General features: G+C 40.9%; 2 protein-coding genes and 1 non-coding gene across 10 annotated transcripts in view; 1 reads left to right on the top strand and 2 right to left on the bottom strand.

The window, feature by feature from the left end:
* The window catches only part of MYNN (myoneurin), a 36,339-nt gene extending 25,345 nt beyond the window's left edge, over positions 1–10,994 (bottom strand). For 2 of the 8 annotated variants that reach the window (XR_006742034.1, XR_004989142.2), the window contains exons 1-6: positions 10,373–10,992; positions 8,466–8,762; positions 4,575–5,368; positions 3,696–3,855; positions 1,707–1,885; positions 772–855 (exon numbers count right to left, since the gene is read on the bottom strand). Coding sequence is in view for 6 of the 8 variants with exons in the window: in XM_045583661.1 (XP_045439617.1) it covers positions 772–855; positions 1,707–1,885; positions 3,696–3,855; positions 4,575–5,368; positions 8,466–8,731 (1,483 nt within the window). In the remaining 2 variants the exon portion in view is untranslated. Of the gene's footprint in view, positions 1–771; positions 856–1,706; positions 1,886–3,695; positions 3,856–4,574; positions 5,369–8,465; positions 8,763–10,368 lie in introns of all 8 variants that reach the window. The other 6 variants (XM_045583661.1, XM_036444860.2, XM_036444859.2 and 3 more) reach the window with 6 other exon arrangements.
* A 2,079-nt stretch (positions 10,995–13,073) lies between these two features.
* On the bottom strand, positions 13,074–13,146 carry TRNAV-AAC. The gene has a single exon. It is a non-coding gene; the product is annotated as a tRNA-Val (tRNA).
* A 1,839-nt stretch (positions 13,147–14,985) lies between these two features.
* ACTRT3 (actin related protein T3) lies at positions 14,986–17,882 on the top strand. Its single transcript, XM_036447692.2, has 2 exons — positions 14,986–15,399; positions 16,246–17,882. The coding sequence occupies exons 1-2, from the start codon at positions 15,200–15,202 to the stop codon at positions 17,162–17,164; spliced, it is 1,119 nt and encodes a 372-aa protein (XP_036303585.1). The 5' UTR covers positions 14,986–15,199; the 3' UTR covers positions 17,165–17,882.
* Positions 17,883–19,068: the final 1,186 nt, after the last annotated feature.

The following is a 19,068-nucleotide window of genomic DNA, read 5'->3' as shown; positions in this document are numbered from 1 at the left end:
TTAACAGAAATTTTAAACTAAAACAAAAACAAAAACTTTTATTTCTATCAGACATTTAGTAAGTGCAATTAAATACCAGACCTTGGCTAAGAGATAGAGTGGAGGGAGAAAGCATAATTATGGTTTCTGTTCTCAAGTAGTTTACAAATTGGAAAATCTTTTAAAAACCTGACAGAATAAAATGCTACAAAATTATAATTCTCTTGAAATAAGAACTATCTGATGCTTAAAGTTGACAAATTTATTAAATGTTTCCTAGGTGTTCACACTATTCAAAACAGAAATTATGAGGAGTAATTTATAAAAATAAAAATAACAGCACATTTTCATAGTGGCCTTTTCCTTTAATACTTTTTCTACATTTAATATTTTCTTCATACAACTTACAATAACAACTTATACCTTTTACAACAAACATGCCAATATTAAAATTTATTCCTAAAACTTGCTGAATACTGTTTAATAAGAAAATATTATATAACTGATTCCTTTTCATTTATTGGTATATCTGTGCAATTAAATCCAAATCACTTAAAAAAACTATTATCTGGCATACCTCTTAGAAAATCTACACAATTCTCGACCAAATTTATTTCACACTTCAAACAACTAAAAAAGTAAGCAAATGAAAAGGTGTAATTTATGCATTAAAATATTACTGAAAAGTACAACCTAGATATATTATATAGTCCATAATGGCTTAAAAGTCAAGGTTTATATGAAAAGAAATTAGAGAGAACAAAAAATAATACATTCTCCCTAAACACAGACCTGTATGGGATCGAAAGTGTTTGTTGAGCTCTCCTGAGGAAATAAAACTTTTCCCACAAATACCACATATGTATGGTTTTTCACCTAGATGAAAATAAAAGATAGCGAAGTGGTGTACTATACCAATATAATATATATTAATTACAATAATTTAAAGTAAGCTGATTTAAAATATTAAAATTAAAACCTCTTTATAATATATTTTAGAGGTATTTTCAGTGTAATCCAACTGAAATGAATATTAGTAATTATGTTATACTGTTCATGTAACCTGATGCTTTTGATCTAATAAAACTTTATTCCTGCAAATGTCCTTCTAGTAGCTAAAATCAGGCAAGAAATTAGATTTTTATATGGTAAAAACATGTCAATTCATCAACCATATTTCAATTCTTGCTATGTACTATATTATTAAAGAGGAATAAAATTTAGAAAAAATAAAAACCTTTGAATAAGATTTGTTTCAAAACTAATACTTCACATTTATAGTATCTGTTTACTTTGCAAATATTAGAATGTCTGTATAATAAAAGTCTTAAGAAGTTATAAAATCAATGTTCTACCCAAACCCACCACTACCCCTTAATTTCATTTTATAGGTTTGTCCAAGGGAAATGAAACTTCAAGAGGCTAAGGAGTTTCTAAGGTCACAAAATATGTCTCAATTCAAGTTTATATATTGCCAAAATTATCTGATTTTAATGTATATGTTAAATGATAAAAATGTCACCATTTATTATTTTAGAAAATAAGTGTTCTTATAGCTAATAGCTATCTAAAAATCATAAGCATAAAAAGTTTCAAAAAGCACAAACACAACCGATGTATAACTTACAAAGTCTGTAATCTACTTTACAAAATCTGTAAAAGCTCAGCTTCCCCTTTTATTTACAACTTTCATTGTTTTAAACAGTCTCTGCACATCAAATTCTTACCTGTATGTTTTCGAGAATGAGTGATAAGAGAACTAGAGACAGCAAATGCCTTCCCACAAGTATCACACACATAAGGCTTTTCTCCAGTATGCCTACGAACATGATAGGTCAGTGTGCTGGCTTGGGCAAACCTCTGTCCACACCTATCACAGACATATGGCTTCTCTCCACTATGCTTCCTATTAGTAAATAAGTATAAAGTTATATGCTAATAAGTAAAACAATTTGGAGCATTTTTCATATAGTATTTTAGTTCATTTCATCTTAACAGACCAATTACATGAACTTTAAACCAACAGGTTCAATGGTTTGGTTGTTATCAAAATATCAGTTCTGAGACCAGGTCAAAAAGTTCTGCCATATCTTTACATGGTTGTCAAGTGCGCCCCTAATTCTGCAGGCAATTATTTTTCCTTGTCCATTCACTCACTCTTCAAAACTCTTTCCTCAAACCTTCAGCATCTCCTCACCATCTTCACGCTTAGCTGATTTCTTTGCTTCCTTTTTCACCAAGAAAAATTTAAGCAATCATAAATTTTCCACTATCACATCTATCTATAGAGATCTGTACCTATATAGTTTGCTTTCTTTCTTGTTAACTCTGAGGGTGACAGTTCATCTGAATCCCACTACTCCCATTTGTATAATTAAGATACTACCTCCTTCATTTTCCTTCATGTTACATCATCCATTTTTCCTACCCCATTGGATTGTAGCATACATACTGACGTCTCCCATCTTAAAAAAAAGACCCTTGACCTACTTGCTCCTCCACTTTCCTCACGCTTATCAAAAACTTGAGTCTCCAACTGTTCTTTCGTTTCTTCCCTACTAATCTCTTCTCTACTAGCCTCTACTAACACACTGCTTTTGTCAGAAGCACTGATTGCTGACCTCTCACTTTCCAAAGTCCAAGTCAATTCTGTCCTCATCTCCCTATCATCACAGTATGACAAAGCCAATCATTCCCCTCTGGAATTATTTCTTCACCTGGATTCTGGGGCAACCCACTCTTCTGGTTTTTCTCTTATATTGGCTGTTCCCTCCTCATCACCTTTGCTAGTTCTTGTCCATCTCCCAGGACTCTTTAGTGTGTCTCATAACTTCAATCCTTTGATCTCGTCTATACACATTCATTCTCTTGGTGATTTCATCCAATGTTTATGGATGTTGATGACTCTCAAATTTATATTTTCTGTATGTTGATGACTCTCAAATTTATATTTTCAGATTAAACCCTGAATTCCAGACTTAGACAACCAATTGTATTATATAGTTCCATTCAGATGTCTAATAGCCATCTAAAATTTAACATATTCAGAATTCTTCTAACAACTCCCGTACTCCTGCTTAAATCCTCTATCCACAAATTTTCTCTATTTCAGTTAATGGGAATACCATCTTTTCAGGTGGTCAGGCTCAAAATGTCAAAATCATCTTTGATCTTCCTTCCTTCCTTCTTCTCTCCCCTCTTCCCAACTTTCCTTCCTTCCTTTCATGCCCCACATCCAATCTGCAGCAAATTCTATTTGTCTTACATTTATAAATATATTCAGAATCTGATTACTACTTATCTTTCCCACTGCTACCAATCTAGCTGACCAACATCATTCTCACTTGGGTTTTACCTAGAGTATCCTAACTGGTAAATTTGCTTCTACTCTTGCAATCAATCCTATAATCATTTCCAAATATAGCAGCCAGAATGATCCTCTTATAAGACAAGCAACATCACATCACTTACTTCTCAATCTTAAGAATAAAAGCTTTATAATGGCCTATAAAACTGTACACCATCTGGACACCTTAATAACATTCTGATCTTATTTCCGTCCAGTCACCACAGTTTCCTTGACTGTGTTAAGGATACTGTATAGTGGAACCACATTTAGAACTTAACTGTCCTGAATTCTAATACAGCAGTCAATTCATAAGACTATAGTGAATGACAGACTCAAAGATTAAATGTTTTTTGGTTTTGTTTTTTACCTTGCATGAATCTTGAGATTGCTAGAAGTTGCAAATTGTAAATTGCATACATCACATTTATAGGGTTTTTCCTCACCATGATGCATGCGACTATGGAAGACGAGCTGGCATTTCTGAGCAAATCCTTTATCACACAAATCACATTTGTATGGCTTCTCACCTAAAAGAAGTAGTAAATAAAATTGATATTTAGAAAGAAATACTCTGTCTTTGTTGCTTAAATCATAAACTTTCAAAAGTGTCCAACAGAACTAGTTTCAGTATTCAGAAAATGTTAAATTGTTTTAAGTAAAAAAAAAGCAAATAGAATCTCTTCTTCCAGATTTATTGAAAACAGTGGAGTTAAAAGAAATTAGTGTTTCTTAATTCATAATAGTGAAAAGTGATCAATGAGAGAAATATACATTGCATCTTAAAAACTACAAATCTAAGTGTACCTATCAAGGAAAATGTAGATGCTGAGGAAGAAATATTGTGTAATGCTAATATTATGTTCAGAAGTTGACAAAGTCTAGGAAGCAGGTGGTGAAATGTGTTAGCCAAATCTGAGAACTGGCCTGAGTTGTAATTACTTTTTTCTCTTTATCAGTTTTTAAATCTTTGTGTTAATATCCAAACTTATGCTTATTTTAACTCTGAGGGAAAATGGTATAAAGAGCTCATGTATTAAAGACTACAGAACCAGTTACAATAAAATAGCGATTAAACACTTGCTCACAATTACAAGGAAATCTTCAAAACTTCAACATCCTAAATACTTTTATGAATACAAGTATATCAAATTTTAATCATAGTCAACACTGAATAATAACTTCTCTATTACAAGCACTATTTCAGTTACAGTATACAAACAATTATATCTCCCATAAATCATCTTACCTGTATGAGTCCTTACATGTGTTTTCAGCTGGTTACACTGGGTAAATGCCTTTCCACACAAATGGCAAACATAAGGTTTGACTCCTTTATGTATTCTCATGTGCCTTCTCAAGCTGCTGGCTTCTGAAAACACTTTCCCACATGTGTTACACATTGGCTTGGCCTTGGAGTACCTCTGATCCAGCTCTTCCCCAGAGCTCTCCAGCTCATAAGAATTCTTGACACTAGCTATATTGGACATAGAGTGTTCTTTCAGAGCACAGTTTGGCTGTGATTTTCCACGTTTCCGTTTCACTGGAACAGTTTGCACAATATCTTGTGTTGGAAAAGTATTTTCCACAACTGATGTCAACTCAAGTTCTGAATTATCATTTCTTTGTGCAACCTGTTCCATTACAGGTGTGGACAATTTATTTGCATCTAGAAATAATTCAACAGATGTTTTCTCTAAAAGGTTGCTGGGATATTGCACTGTTTTACTCTGCCCTGTTTTCTGCGAGTTGAAAGACTTCTTCTTCTTTTTAGTTTGAGATGACTTCTTTGCTAAAGCCCCTTGTTTAGGATTTGTCTGAACTAAATCTGTAGACACTTCTGATTTCTCCCGACTGTTATAATCTCGTAGAGTAAGAAGACAAGTCTGCTGATTCAATTCAATGTTTCCAGTAATACTAGATATCTCTGTAGAAGAGGGATTAGCAATAAAAGCAAAATCTTCCATCTTTATTTTACATTTAGTGACCACCTCTTCCACTTTGAGATAGTCAGCAGCCTGATGAATTTCTTTAACATTCCAACTGTAAGGAAACAAGGCTAAATGACAACATTCTGATCAAGAAAAACTTTTTTTTTTTAAAGAAAAACTGTTTTTGAAACAGAGCTGTGCATGTATTTCAATGTCTTTAAAGCCCTAATGAAGCAGAATGATGAGAAAGGCATAACTAAGAATAAATCTACAAAATTCATTCATTCACTCAGAGTAATGTTTAGGCAAAAATATCCAGCTTTACAAATAGACAGAATGGCAGAACAATCAAACAACCAATCAAAGTATATTATGCTAATGATATGCTAAGGCTGCTCAACTGACCACCAGAGGGGCAGATGCTCCAACTGGTAGGTTAAGCTTGTTGCTGGGATCCGGCCTATTGGGACTGAGTGAGATGGGCTGGACATCTCACTCAAGTCCTCCTGTGGTCCCTCCTAGGCCCAATTGTGCACTGGTGGGGTAACTCAGCCTGGCCTGCACCCTCTAGCAATCAGAGACCCTCAGAGAATGTCAGATAGCTGATTTCAGCCCAATCCCACAGGTCACTTCCCTTGGGAGGGTGCCAGATGCAGGGCTCATGGCTGGTGAGCCTCTCCCGATTGGCACTGATTAGGCCTGAGCAGTGGGGCCAGGATGAGCCAGAGCAGCAGGTAGAAGCTGCAGGCAGTGTTTCAACCTGATCCCTGCAGGCCACCCAGAGGGACCTCACCCATGCACAAATTCATGCACTGGGTCTCTAGTCTATTATAATACCCATTTTACATACAAATGAAGGGTCAAAGGTCCAAAGAAATTAAGTAATTTTTCCAAAATAAGTATTAGAACTAAAATTTGACCAAGGTAGCCGAAACCTGTTTGGCTCAGTGGTAGAGCGTTGGTCTGCGGACTGAAGGGTCCCAGGTTCGATTCCGGTCAAGGGCGTGTACATTGGTTGCCGGCACATCCCCGGTGGGGGGTGTGCAAGAGGCAGCTGGTCGATGTTTCTCTCATCGATGTTTCTAGCTCTCTATCCCTCTCTCCTCCTCTCTGTAAAAAATCAATGAAATATATTTAAATAAATAAATAAATAAATAAATAAAATAAAATAAAATTTGACCAAGGTAATCTGGCTCCTGGGGCCACTTAATTCTCTATTACTATGTTTTCTCTCTTTCTTTGTGTTTAATGTTATTTTCTTTCTTAATTTATTTTTTAAATCAATAGCATTCTAGGTCTTAATTTAAAGGAGGGAGGGAAGAGGGAGAGAGGGGGAGAGGGATGGATAGTGGGGGAGGGAGAGAGGGAGATGGGGACAAGGAGACAGACAGACAGATAGATAGTCACCTCCTGAAACCTGAGAATGTGCCCTGACCGGTTCCTGAATCTACCACCTCTTGGCATATAGGCTGATGCTCCCACTAACAGATTCATGCTGGTCAGTGCTATTCTGTTTTCTTAATCACTAAATTACACAGACTTCCTATTTTTGATAAACTCATCTCTTACACATTATGGCTGGGCTCAAATAATTAGCTCCTCAGGAAAGGTATGTACCAAAAAAGATTGACCGAACATCTGGCTTTTGTTTATGAAAATGCAAAGTCCGATGCTCTTCAGTAGGGTTCAGATCAACTCAATATTTTCCTGGCTAAGTTCACTGAGAAAGGGAAAACACTAAATTGAAGAGCAACCAAAATGCACTGGTTTTGTGGTTTATATTAAATATTCTGGATTTTTAATCAGAAGCACTTCTATAGTCAACTTCTCAATAAATTCAAATAATTTATCATGAGATTAATTTATTATACTGCTGTTCCTTTATTCAACTCATACAAAACTGACTCAATCAATACACCATTTAAAAATTAATTCCAAAACTGCATGAATGTTTCTTTTTCAAAAGTATTAACAAATATCATGGTTTTAGCTTTTTAAAGAGATGCATTTCCATGATAACGTGCAATATAAAAGAGAGAAGAATTTTGTTTAATGTGCATGTGCTGATCTCTACAAAATCATCTGGAAAAGAACTTTTTTTCAAAATGTTAATGGTTATCAATAGGTGGCAGAATTTCAGGCGTTTCATTTTTTTCTTTTTCTAATTGTTCTCCATAAATGTAGAATTAAAGTGGGAGAGGAGGTAGAGAAGAGAAAACCAAGGAAACTAATGTTCACTGGGAGATAGGCCTTCAAGTAAATCTTTAAATCTTCACAGTAATATCTGATTTTCAGAGATTGGAAAACTGAGGCTCAGACAGGTTGCATCTTGCTCAAAGAGACATAGTGACTGACAGACAAGATCTAATTCTAAAGCCCATAATCTCTCTATGTCAGAAGATTATGATCTATTCATGTTCACACTTTCATAAGAGATAGAGGAAAGACAAGAGTAATCTGTATTCTCCTTCTTTTAATTTGCTCCACCATTTCCCCCACAAACTACTAAATGCATTGATACTAAGCTAATTATACAGATCATCACATATCAAGACACACAGTGCCTTCATTATCAAAGTCCTCAGTTAGTGCGGTGACAGCATTAAGCATATTAAAGAACCATTGGAGCACCTTGGACCTAACTTAAACATTAGTATTGATAGCTTTACAAAGGTAACAGCAGTCACTGCCACTGAAGTTATTTTCCTAAATCAAGATCAGGAAGAGATCCTGCACACTTTATAGTTGGAAATGGGAGTAACTATTAAATGAACACAGAGGTTCTTCCTTCTTTCTCCAATCTATACTCCTTCATCTCAAACAACTTAAAAGGTAGGGGAAAGTGAAGGAGAGAGAAGGCCCGAGGAACATAAAGACCAAAGAGCAAGGGGAAACTCGAATTTACTTAGAATTCACTGTGTTTAATCTTCAAATTTACATAATCACCGGCTTTGTTTCAGTAGGTAAATCAAATATGTCAGAAACAAGGCTTTTAATCACATTCACATCTGTGCTTAAAAAAAAAAAAAAAATGTGATCTGTTCATCAAAATCAGTGATACTGGCTTCTTTAAAAAACGAACAGAAAACAACATTGTGCACTTCAATATTTGAAGATTCCAAGTTCAGAGACTGAATGTAACAAATACAAATCTGCCAATTAGCTTTTATAAGTGGGGGGAAGGGAGGGAGGGAAGACGGGTGCTTTACCTGTCAAGGTTTAAAGTTCCTGTGTATATAAACTCCAACAGCTTCTTGAATCCATCCGCCTTCACCTGACTCTGATCAAGAAAGACATTGTTCTCAGAAGTGCTTCTGTAGATTGCCCCGAAATACTCACTAAACGAGGCCAGCACATTCCGATGAGCTTTAAACTGGAATTCCCCAATCACTATGGTGCAGTCACAGAGAAATCCTGCTTCCCGTTGTTTGTTCAGTCTCTCTAAAAGGTGCTCACAGTGGTGCGAATACTGCATTTTGGTATCAGGATGGATTTTTACCCTTGTTCTAAAAGACAAAAAGAAACAGTAAGTCAGTAATCCTAAGTTTTCACCAAACCTGTCACCCAAGCAATTGGTAAGGGGAGAAAGGACGCAGGGCATAACATGAACAGGAATGAAGTTTACTCCCCACCCCCCCCCCCAACACACCAGAAAATTCTTATCAAACAGATATGGTCCAGCTACTCCAGGGATAAGTCCTTCCTATCTCTGCTTCACCTTGGCCAGCTAACAAAATCCTTTGTACACGTCAATAAATGACAATGGTGGAAAACAATTCCACAAGCTGAAAAGGAAGCACCACAACATTTCTCGCCTTCGTTTGGGCAAAAGTAAAAAGGATCCCAAGTCAATTTTATAGAAAAGATTCCTTTATTAACTTTTGGTCGAGAATATGTTTGTATATTTTCAGAAAACTACTCCAAGACACATGGGGATTCCTGCAACAGAGAGGAGTTGTCAGGTCTGCTCCAACCACGAAGACAAGAGGAGAAAAAGTCCAGGACGCCTGGCCACGCTGGCAGACAGCAGCTGTGCGTAGCTGCAGGTTGCCCAGGACCAAACCAGAGAGGGTCGGACCTGCATTGCCACCATCTGTCCATCATCCAGATATCACTGCTGACATGTACACATTAAGGAACTATTTGACATTGAAACTGGGTCTCAGAACTGTTGGGACACTGAAATTGGGACTCAAACGTTTTTTTGTTATTATATGTTTATTTCTAGTCTGCAGTTGCAAGATTTTTTCAAAGAAAATAAATGGGGGGAAATAGTTATAGAGATAAAGAACCATTGAACAGACTGTCAAACTATAGAGGGAAGGCAAGGAAGGTTGGGGGGCTGTAAGAGATCAACTGAAGGACTTGTAGGCATGCAGATACACAAAACCAATGGATACAAGACAGGGAAGGGGGAGGGTCCGAGGGGGCAGGTGAAGGCATATGGGGGGGGTAAGTGGGGGGAGGTCAAGGGGGAAAAAATTGAGATATATGTACTACTATTTGTAATGCTTCAAACAAAAAAATATATTTAAAAAATTTCTCGCCTTTGCACCGGCTGAACCTTCAAATGAACCTTCAAACTTTTAAGCGCAGTAGGCATAAAAAAAAAAAAAGAAAAAAGAAAAGCGAACCAGTGAGAAACAATTCCTTGGGGCAGAAGAGGAAAAGACCGGTAGGAGTTGTGATAACGGCTTCCACACCACGGAAACCCGTGCGCTCCCGCGGGGCACACAGCTGCTCCAAGACTCCGGTCCGGCGCCCGGGGGTGGAGAACCGGCGGGGCCGGGAGTTGTCAAAGGTTCAGTCCCGACCCGGGGGAGGCCACGCCCCCTCAGCTCCCCCTCCTCCGCTCAAAGCGGTTTCCAGTGGCCGCCGAAGCCCGTCTCTCCCGGCTCCTGCCCTCGGCCCGGCTCCCACTCCCCCAAGTCCCCACCGCAGAGGCTGTAGCCAAGGCCAACAGCGGGCTGCCTTGACCAAGCTCCCCACGTTCATCATGTCGTCCCGCCCTGCGCTCGAGCTCCAAGGTGCCCGCTCCCCCTCGTCCCCCACAAGTGGCCCGGGGACCGGAAAGAGCGGGGACAGTGGGCTGTGGGGAGGTGAGAACAGAACTCACCTATAGCAACCGAACCGGGGACACTGTTTCTTCACTCTCTCCCCGCCATCTTGGGAGGACGTCACCACGCCGGCTCCGCCTTTCCCTTCTTCCGCCACGACGACGTCACTTCCGGGTCCAGGAGCACCTTGGCAACACTGGAGGCTTTAGGACCTCGGAGGTCCAACACCATCCGGGGCTGAACTAGCCGGTCCACACACACACACAAACCCTCTTCACCCCAACACCTCACATGTCAGGGCACCCCCCACACACACATACACACACACTCCCCAAAATAGCGAGCGTCAAAGATAGGAGGCCTCAGGGATCGCTCGGAGCGCCCCGACGGCATTCCTCATCCTCGGCGTCCAGGTCGGCCAACTGTCCGCGCGTCTCGCGCTCGCTTCGCGGGCCTCTTTCCTGGAGCCCAAGCGCGCGGTGCATGCTGGGGCTTGTAGTTTCTTGTCTTCTCCCATCATCCTTTCCTTCCTCGGAAAAAGCTGTACTGGGCTCTCGGCCACCGGGAGTTTTTGAGCTGAGACTGACAACCCCTTTTCAGTGTACATACCCGAACGCTCTTGGGACCTCCTGGGTTTTGTTTGCATCAGCCAGCTTGTAGCCCACTTTCCACGATACCCTGGCCGGGGGATAGGAGCCTGACGCGTGAAAAGCCGAGCAAAGATGTAGGAAACACTGGGCATGCGCAACGTTGGAGGAAGGTGGGCGTTATACCGGAAAGTTCTGAGCCCGGACTAAAAATATTTTAATGCAATTATTTACGTCGAATTCAAAAATTTTTATACAATATATTTTTAAATAAATCCTTATTGTTCAGATGATTACAATTGTTTCTCCTTTCCCTCCCTCCTCCCATAGCTCCCCTCCACCTGGTCCCCACTCCTCTCTCTCTCTCTCCCTTCCCAATTCAAATTTTGTAGGGTGAAGGAAAGGGATGCTAGTTTGCATAATATACGAGAGGCGCAGACACATTAAGATAAATCATGTTGTGTGATGGTAGATTTTTTTTTCTAGTCTACTCGCAGACATCTTAAGTCTCAGGAAACCAAAACTTCCAAAATTTCTTTATTGTTAAAAGTTGTGTCAGGACCATAGGAAGTTTGCTCGCAACTTTGTTTTAAAGGGCAGTCTCCACTGAACTTATTCGTTTCTTCTCTCTGAAGATTTTTCCAACCAGATGCTGTTTACTATTTTTATAACTTCTGTCTACTCATTAAGAAGTCTATTTGTATACAAAAACACAGCCATGGTGTTTATAAAGAAAAAAATTGAGGCTGGTTCTTTCTTGATTTTGTCACTACGCTCAAGGGTTTTGCAACTTGGGGAGCTGTATTTAAAAAAATAACAGGGGTGATTGTTGCAAGGTAGTTTTATTTACTTGCAGCAAGTAAAGGAGATGGGGATTCATGGCCGAAGCTGTCTCCCAGAAGAGTCAAGTACACACTGATTTTTCCTTTACAGTTGGCTACATTTATCTATTCTAGTTCCTGTGGAGCTCAATCTGTTTACAGTTGGTATGCAAAATGCTGTGCTACATTTTAACATTTAGCAAGAATAACATTTAGTAAGAATGCTCCAGACCTTGAGACCTTTGTCCTAACAATTTTATATTTCTTGTATACTTTTTTCTTATTTCACTTTTTTTTTTGTCAGAACACTTTTTGATGATTTATTAATTCAGAAATATTTATGAGCCTCTCCCAGGTGCCAAGCATGACACTAGTATAAAGAATAAGAATGTTAACGAAAAAAAACCATTGAAACCTGTAAAGAATTTTTTAATGAGTTTATTTAAGCCAAAACTGTCGACAATTGCCGGGAAGCAGAACCTCAACGGATTGAGATAATGCTCCAAAGAATGGTGGATTACATTTCTCTATTTATACACTGAAATCAAAGGAGGGACATAGGTGGGTTACATGAAATTCATTGGTGATAGAGTAAGGAGGTGGGAGAAAGCAAAGTGGTGAGAAACTCCTGGGATTGGACAAAAAGTAAACAATTAACATGATAAAGAAGGAATTTGAGGCATCTGTCCTGGCGCCCACCACATTTGGTTGTTCCCCAGGGCTCCGGAAAAAGGGAAGTTACAAGTTACCCAGACATCTCACAGATATGTTATCTTAGAGGCAAAAAAGGCAAATGGGCTCAGTAAAAAGATCAAAGTTGATCTTTGGGAAAATATCTGGGACATGACTACCTACTATAACCTGTTAGATATTTAATTTTCAAACCATCTTTTGTGGTTATCTTAGGTCTCTGGGTTTGCAAGACTGCCATGCAGGCCTTCCCTGAGCTTGTCAGGTTAGCTTGTGGCTCTTTTCTTTCACAAGAATAAGAATAAAGCATGGTCTATGGGAAAATGAATGGAAAACCTAATGACATAATACTAAACAGAGTGTTCAGGAGGCCACAGAGCTAAGAGTTTTCACACTGATCTTCCCTGCTAGGCTATACATTACATTATTTTCCCAGTATCAGGTTGAGAGTTGAAGTAAAACAAACAAAAAAAACCTTTAATCAAAGAAAAAATAAAATAAAATTAAGTCTGGAGCCCTTCTTGCACATGGCACGCCACAAATAAAAACATTTGGTAAACAAATGAAATAATACCCAAACCGAAAGTTGAATTTTCGAAGGGTATACAAGTTACTGTCTTTAAAAAAAATAAGTAAATAAAGGCGATTGTTTTAGGAAAAGTTGTTTCCGCCCGGTTTCGAACCGGGGACCTTTCGCGTGTTAGGCGAACGTGATAACCACTACACTACGGAAACCTAGGTGCTGGTGGGGCTTCAGGAAGTCCTAGATATAGACATTGTAATTTGCCGTTCACTGAAAGTTAACTAAATTAACATCAATGTAACTTTTAACTGAAAGAAGAAAATAAAACCAGAAAGAGGAAGATAACTATGTTGAACAATGCTTTTAGTTCAAACATTGGAATTTGGTGCACTTATTTTTAAAGCTCCCTCCCCCGCGGTACTCGCTAGTTGCCCTTCTTTTGGGTACACTTTCTTCTATGAGAAAGAAGTGTTTACTATGCCTCTTTTCCCAGAAGGGCGTTGCTGAGAGTGCCAGGCGAGTTTTTGGGCTTCGCTGACCTGGAAGGGCGCGTCCTCGCGGATCCCAGAGTCCCGATCCCCCAGCGGCGCGCCTCACCAAACCCCAACGCCGGGATTTAAATCAGCCGGTGAGAAGGCTACGCTTCCAAGCCCCTAGTGGAGGGACGTGTAACAGCGTTTGAATTTCCTCCCTGGCTTCTGTACACCAGAGCTTCTAGATTGCATAGTTACAGGTGTGCAAAATTGGGGGTGAAACTCAAGATACCAAGACGCACCTTTTTGGCACGCAAGGTACTCACTAAGCCTGAGTGAGCTTCATCTGACTGAAGGAATATCACATTTGCTGCAAAGAGGTAGACACACCCTTAAGCCTAAAAATCCAGACTTTTTCAGAATAAGAATTAGCTTCCATATTACCCTGGAGATAACCCGATGAGATTGCATTAATTAGTTAATTAATGAATTAATGCGAGGTTCTACCATTTTGGTTTGGAGTGCATTATGCTTACAAGCCACACAAATAAAAAAAAATGCTCAGGATATAGCAACAATAATAAAAGTTTTTAAAATCCACTTCGTTTTTTTCCCCCCCTTTTCTTTTTTGCCCAATTTCCTCTACCCCTTCCCCAGCTCCCCTCCTGACACTTATCAGACTGCTCCTCTATGAATGAGTCTGTCTCTATTTTTTGCTTGTTAGTTCTTTCTGTTAGATTCCACCTATGAGTGAAATTAGGTTCCACCTATGAGTGAAATTAATATTTTAAAACCCACTTTACATTTGTATTGACTTGAGAGAGGGGGAGGGGACCTAGATTTACTGTTCCATTTACTTATGTATTCAATGGTTGCTTTTTGTACTAGTTCGTATGTGTCCGGACCTGGAATCGAACCCGCAACCTTGGAGTATGGGTTGGACACTACAACCAACGGAGAGCTACCCTGCCAGGGCTTGCTAACACCCACTTTACATCCTAGCGTTTTTTCCTCCTCTTCTTTTCAGAAATTGATTGGGTTTCAAAAGCAGGAACCCTGCCTCCCCTGCTGGGACTATCTTCCCCTGTCTAACCTCTCCACCTCTTTCCACAGCTTTCCCCAAGCCCCTGGACAGACACTTAATCACTAGAATCCAATGGTTTGGGGGGAAATAAACCCGTTTTCTAACTAGTCGAGGTATTGGAGAAAACAATTGTAATTTGCCCTTCACTTACTCTTAAAGTTAACTAAGTTAAAGTTAATGTAGATTTTAACTGAAAGAAGAAAATAAAGCCAGAAAGAGGAAGGTAACTATGTGGAACAATGCTATTAGTTCAAACATTGGAATTTGGTGCACTTATTTTTAAAGCTCCCTCCCGCGCGGTACCCGCTAGCTGCCTTTCTTGTGGGTACACTTTCTTCTATGAGAAAGAAGTGTTTACTAAGCATCTTTTCCCAGAGGGGCGTTGGAAGGGTGAGATTGTATTTTCGGGGAGGAAATTGGGTTTTCCTGATCTTGGTGGTCCAGGATTCCAGGAATCGGGGAGAGAAGCCGCGGGGACAGCGGTAATTGGGAGCTCTGTGGGCCCGGGACGCCCCTGCCCGGCGCTGCGGGACCTCGAGGGGCTTTTGTGACGCGGGGTTCCAGGCTCCCGCCCGCACGCATCACTGGAAGCAGCCGGTGAGGGCAGGGACCGCGCCCCGCACCTCCCGTCCTCCCTCCCGGTGCGGGCCGCAGCCGGGACCGAGAGGGACCGGCCGGGAGCCCCGGGGCGGCGGCAGCGCGGGCAGCATGAGCATCTGCCAGCTCCCGGTGGTGATGGACAACGGCTCGGGAGTGATGAAGGCGGGCCTGGCGGGGTCCCGGGAGCCCCAGTTTGTGTACCCAAACATTATGGGCCGGGTCAAAGGCCAGAGCAGGGCGGCCCTGGGCGTGCAGGAGCTGTACGCGGGCGACCAGGCGCACAGCCGGAGAAGCGCGCTGGCCATCAGGTGGGCACCGCCTCTTCCCGGGGGGCAGCACCCGCGGGGGTAGGTGGGGAGAGTGGAGGGGGAGCCCAGAGAAAGTGCGGGAGGGTGAGGGAAACGGTGTGGAAACCGGAGAGCCTCAGCTAGCCGGTGTTAGTGGAAATGCATGGGCCACAGCCCTCCGAGGGTGCCAAATGAGTGACTATTACTTGCTCTCTGGACTTGTACAAATGCACTCAAACATGTAAATGTATCCATGATAAAATGCAAGTGCATGGAAGAATGTTACTTAATTCATGGAACCTTTGCCGTGTGGGTGGTTGTCTCAAATGATTTGGTAGTAAAATTGTACTGTTATGTGAACATTCCCCTCCTTCCAACTTTATATATATATATATATATATATATATATATATATATATATATATATATATATATATATATAAAATTGATTTTTTACAGAGAGGAGGGGAGAGTTAGAAACATTGATGAGAGAGAAACATCAATCAGCTGCCTCCTGCACACCCCATACTGGGGATGTGCCCGCAACCAAGGTACATGCTCTTGACTGGAATCAAACCTGGGACCCTTCAGTCCGCAGGCCAAGGCACTATCCACTGAGCCAAACAGATTAGGTTCCCCCCTACACACATTCAACTTTTATTTTTTTAATTCACAAAGGGTTTTCCAAAGGGGATGTGGGGGATGAAAAGCAACAGAAATTGCAGAGGGAATTAGCTTTCTACTTTTGCTGGTGGTTACCTTCTCTGAGAAATTCTGGCAGCCACTGCCCCTAACGGGGCACAATATGGGAATTGACCCAGGTCTGAAGGGTAGAAACTGCCACTGATGCTATTGTTCTTTCTGCAGCTACCCAGTGGAGCGTGGCCTCATTACTTCCTGGGGGGACATGGAGGTCATGTGGAAGCACGTCTATGACCATAGCCTGAAGCTGAAGCCCTGTGATCAGCCGGTTTTGATCACTGAGCCAGCCCTGAACCCACTAGCCAACCGACAACAGATGGCTGAAATATTTTTTGAGCATCTGGGGGTTCCTGGCTTCTATATGTCCATCCAGGGGGTGCTGGCTCTCTTTGCGGCCGGCTTCACCACTGGCTTTGTGATGAATTCAGGGGCTGGGGTTACTCAGTGTGTGCCCATTTTTGAAGGTTACTGTTTGCCTCATGGTGTCCAGCAGCTACCTCTGGCTGGCCTTGACCTCACCAACTACCTCATGAGTCTGTTGAAGGACCATGGCATCGTACTGCTTAGCGCTGCAGACAGAAGGATTGTCGCAGATATCAAGGAAACCTCTTGTTACGTGGCAATGAACTACAAAGAGGAAATGGACAAGAAATGTAGTAGCATGGAGAAAGTTTACCAGCTGCCTGACGGGAGGGTGATCAAGCTCTATGACCAGCTCTTTCAATGTCCAGAGGTCCTTTTTTGCCCATCTCTCATGAACCTGGAGACCATGGGCATTGATAAGATGTGCTACAGCAGCATAATGAAATGCGATAAAGATCTGAGGAATTCCCTTTTCTCCAATATCATCCTTGCCGGGGGATCAACCTTGTTCCCTAATTTAGACAGGCGGCTAGTTAAAGATATAGCAAAGTTGGCGCCTCCCAATACCCCTATACAGGTTAGGGCTCCCCCAGAAAGGAAAATATCGGCGTGGATGGGAGGCTCTATTCTTGCATCCCTGTCTGCCTTCCAGGACGTGTGGATCACTGCTAAAGAATTTAAAGAAGTAGGTCCCAACATAGTACACCAAAGATGCTTCTGAATCTAGATAAAATGCTTACAAGAAAATGTTCCAAGCACGTGGGACAGAAAACTTGGGGATATTATGTTTCTGGGAGAACAGAAAATATTTCAATTATAGGACTGTCCATGCCTCTGTTGCATTTCTATTGTATAATCGGGGGAAATAATGGCAAAGCAGTAAAACAACCTGTTTATGGATTAGGGCGAAATTAAATGCTATAGGAAACACTATTTTTGACTTTGGAGATCTGACATTTCCCTTGGAGAGAGAACAACTTGTGGTACAACGTGTCATATGCCACATGAGTGATATAGATTCAAGTTCGATGAAGTTTAAGGAACAAAAGGTTGCTATGAGGAAAGATTTCATAGCAAAAGCATGCCATCATAGATGGAATGGCATTGGGAGGGGTAAGGGGGGAGGGACAGAGGGCAGATATTCAGAAATGCATTAAGGAAATGAACAAGGGGCTAAAGATGAAAATAAACTAAGTGTATTCAAGGCATGTTCAGTGAATGGTTTTGTTAAAATGAAGAAAAAACTCATATGGAGCAACACTAGGAAGGTAAATTAAGGCCAGAGGCTGGAAGGCTTTGTGTTAAACGTCATATAAGCAAAGAGGAACAATTAAAGATTTAAAAGCAGAAGACATAAGGGAATTGAGATGAATGTGGCAATAATTTGGAGGATAAATTGGGGAGGCTCTGGAGATCTGATGTTCAGTTAAAAACTAGACATAATAGCCGAGACCGGTTTGGCTCAATGGATAGAGCGTCGGCTTGGGGACTGAAAGGTCCCGGGTTCGATTCCGGTCAAGGGCATGTACCTTAGTTTCGGGCACATCCCCAGTAGGGGGTGTGCAAGAGGCAGCTGGTAGATGACTCTCTCATCGATGTTTCTAGCTCTCTATCTCTCTCCCTTCCTCTCTGTACAAAATCAATTAAAAAAAAAAACAAAAAAAACTAGACATAATATAGTTGAGTCTTGGTCCAGGAGGTCACAGTTTGGTTCCAGGTCAGGGTACATGCCCTGGTTGCGGGCTGTATCCTTGGTAGGGTGCATAGCCTATCAATGATTCTCTCTCATCATTGATGTTTCTATCTCTCCCTCTCCCTCTCCTTTCCTCTCTGAAATAAATTAAAAATTATTTAAAAAAAATAGTTAAAGTCTTGTATTCAAGATTATAGGCAATAGGACTTAAAAACAGATTATGAAAAACAGACAAGTCTTGATGCCTAATTAGATAGATATGAATTGGGGGGAGCAGAAGGGGGAAGGTCCGAAATGACCTAGGTATCAGAAAGAATGAGGGCAATGTTGACATAACTCAAAGTATTTATAGTATCCACTCTGTGTAAATCATTACATTAAATCAGGAGTCAGATCCTGTCCCAAGGAAGCCAGCAGTCTAGTATAAGGAGAATCCATACCTTAATTATCATAATACAAGGTAGAAGGTGATTTGGTATCCTAAGTGAAGCATAAAATGCTCTGGGGTTTAATAGGAGGGAAAATACCTTCAGGAGTCAAGGAAGACTTTCTGGTAGATGTGGCTCTGGGCCTGGGCTTGAGGGACTGCTGGAATTTACTTCCCTTTGAATTCAGGGGCAGCATTTGTGGGTTGGGGCCTAAGCCCTGCCACCTTCCAGCTGTCTATTTAAGCAAATTGTTTAAACACCTTGATGATCGAGTTCCTCATCCATAGGTGGGGTTGCTAATCCCAATCTGTCTCAGGGTCATTGTGAAGTTCAAATGAGATAATGTCCCCAAAGGAACTTTTGCTCATAGAATTAGAAAATGTATAGTTCAGATGTTACTTCCTCCATGGAGTCTAAAGTGACTATGTCCTCCAGCACATCATATCACACACACATCTATTGACCATTTTATTAATACACTAGAGGTCCCTCAGCCTGGCCTGC

Source organism: Pipistrellus kuhlii, unplaced genomic scaffold, assembly GCF_014108245.1.
Source record: "Pipistrellus kuhlii isolate mPipKuh1 unplaced genomic scaffold, mPipKuh1.p scaffold_m20_p_2, whole genome shotgun sequence".
NCBI lineage: Eukaryota > Metazoa > Chordata > Mammalia > Chiroptera > Vespertilionidae > Pipistrellus > Pipistrellus kuhlii.
This window is presented reverse-complemented; position numbering and strand designations above follow the sequence as displayed.

Excerpts from the sequence above, each read along its gene's own strand:
- ACTRT3 (XM_036447692.2), top strand. The coding sequence starts at position 15,200 with ATGAGCATCTGCCAGCTCCCGGTGGTGATGGACAACGGCTCGGGAGTG. Across the intron at positions 15,400-16,245 it reads AGAAGCGCGCTGGCCATCAG|CTACCCAGTGGAGCGTGGCC; the intron begins GTGGGCACCGCC and ends TTCTTTCTGCAG.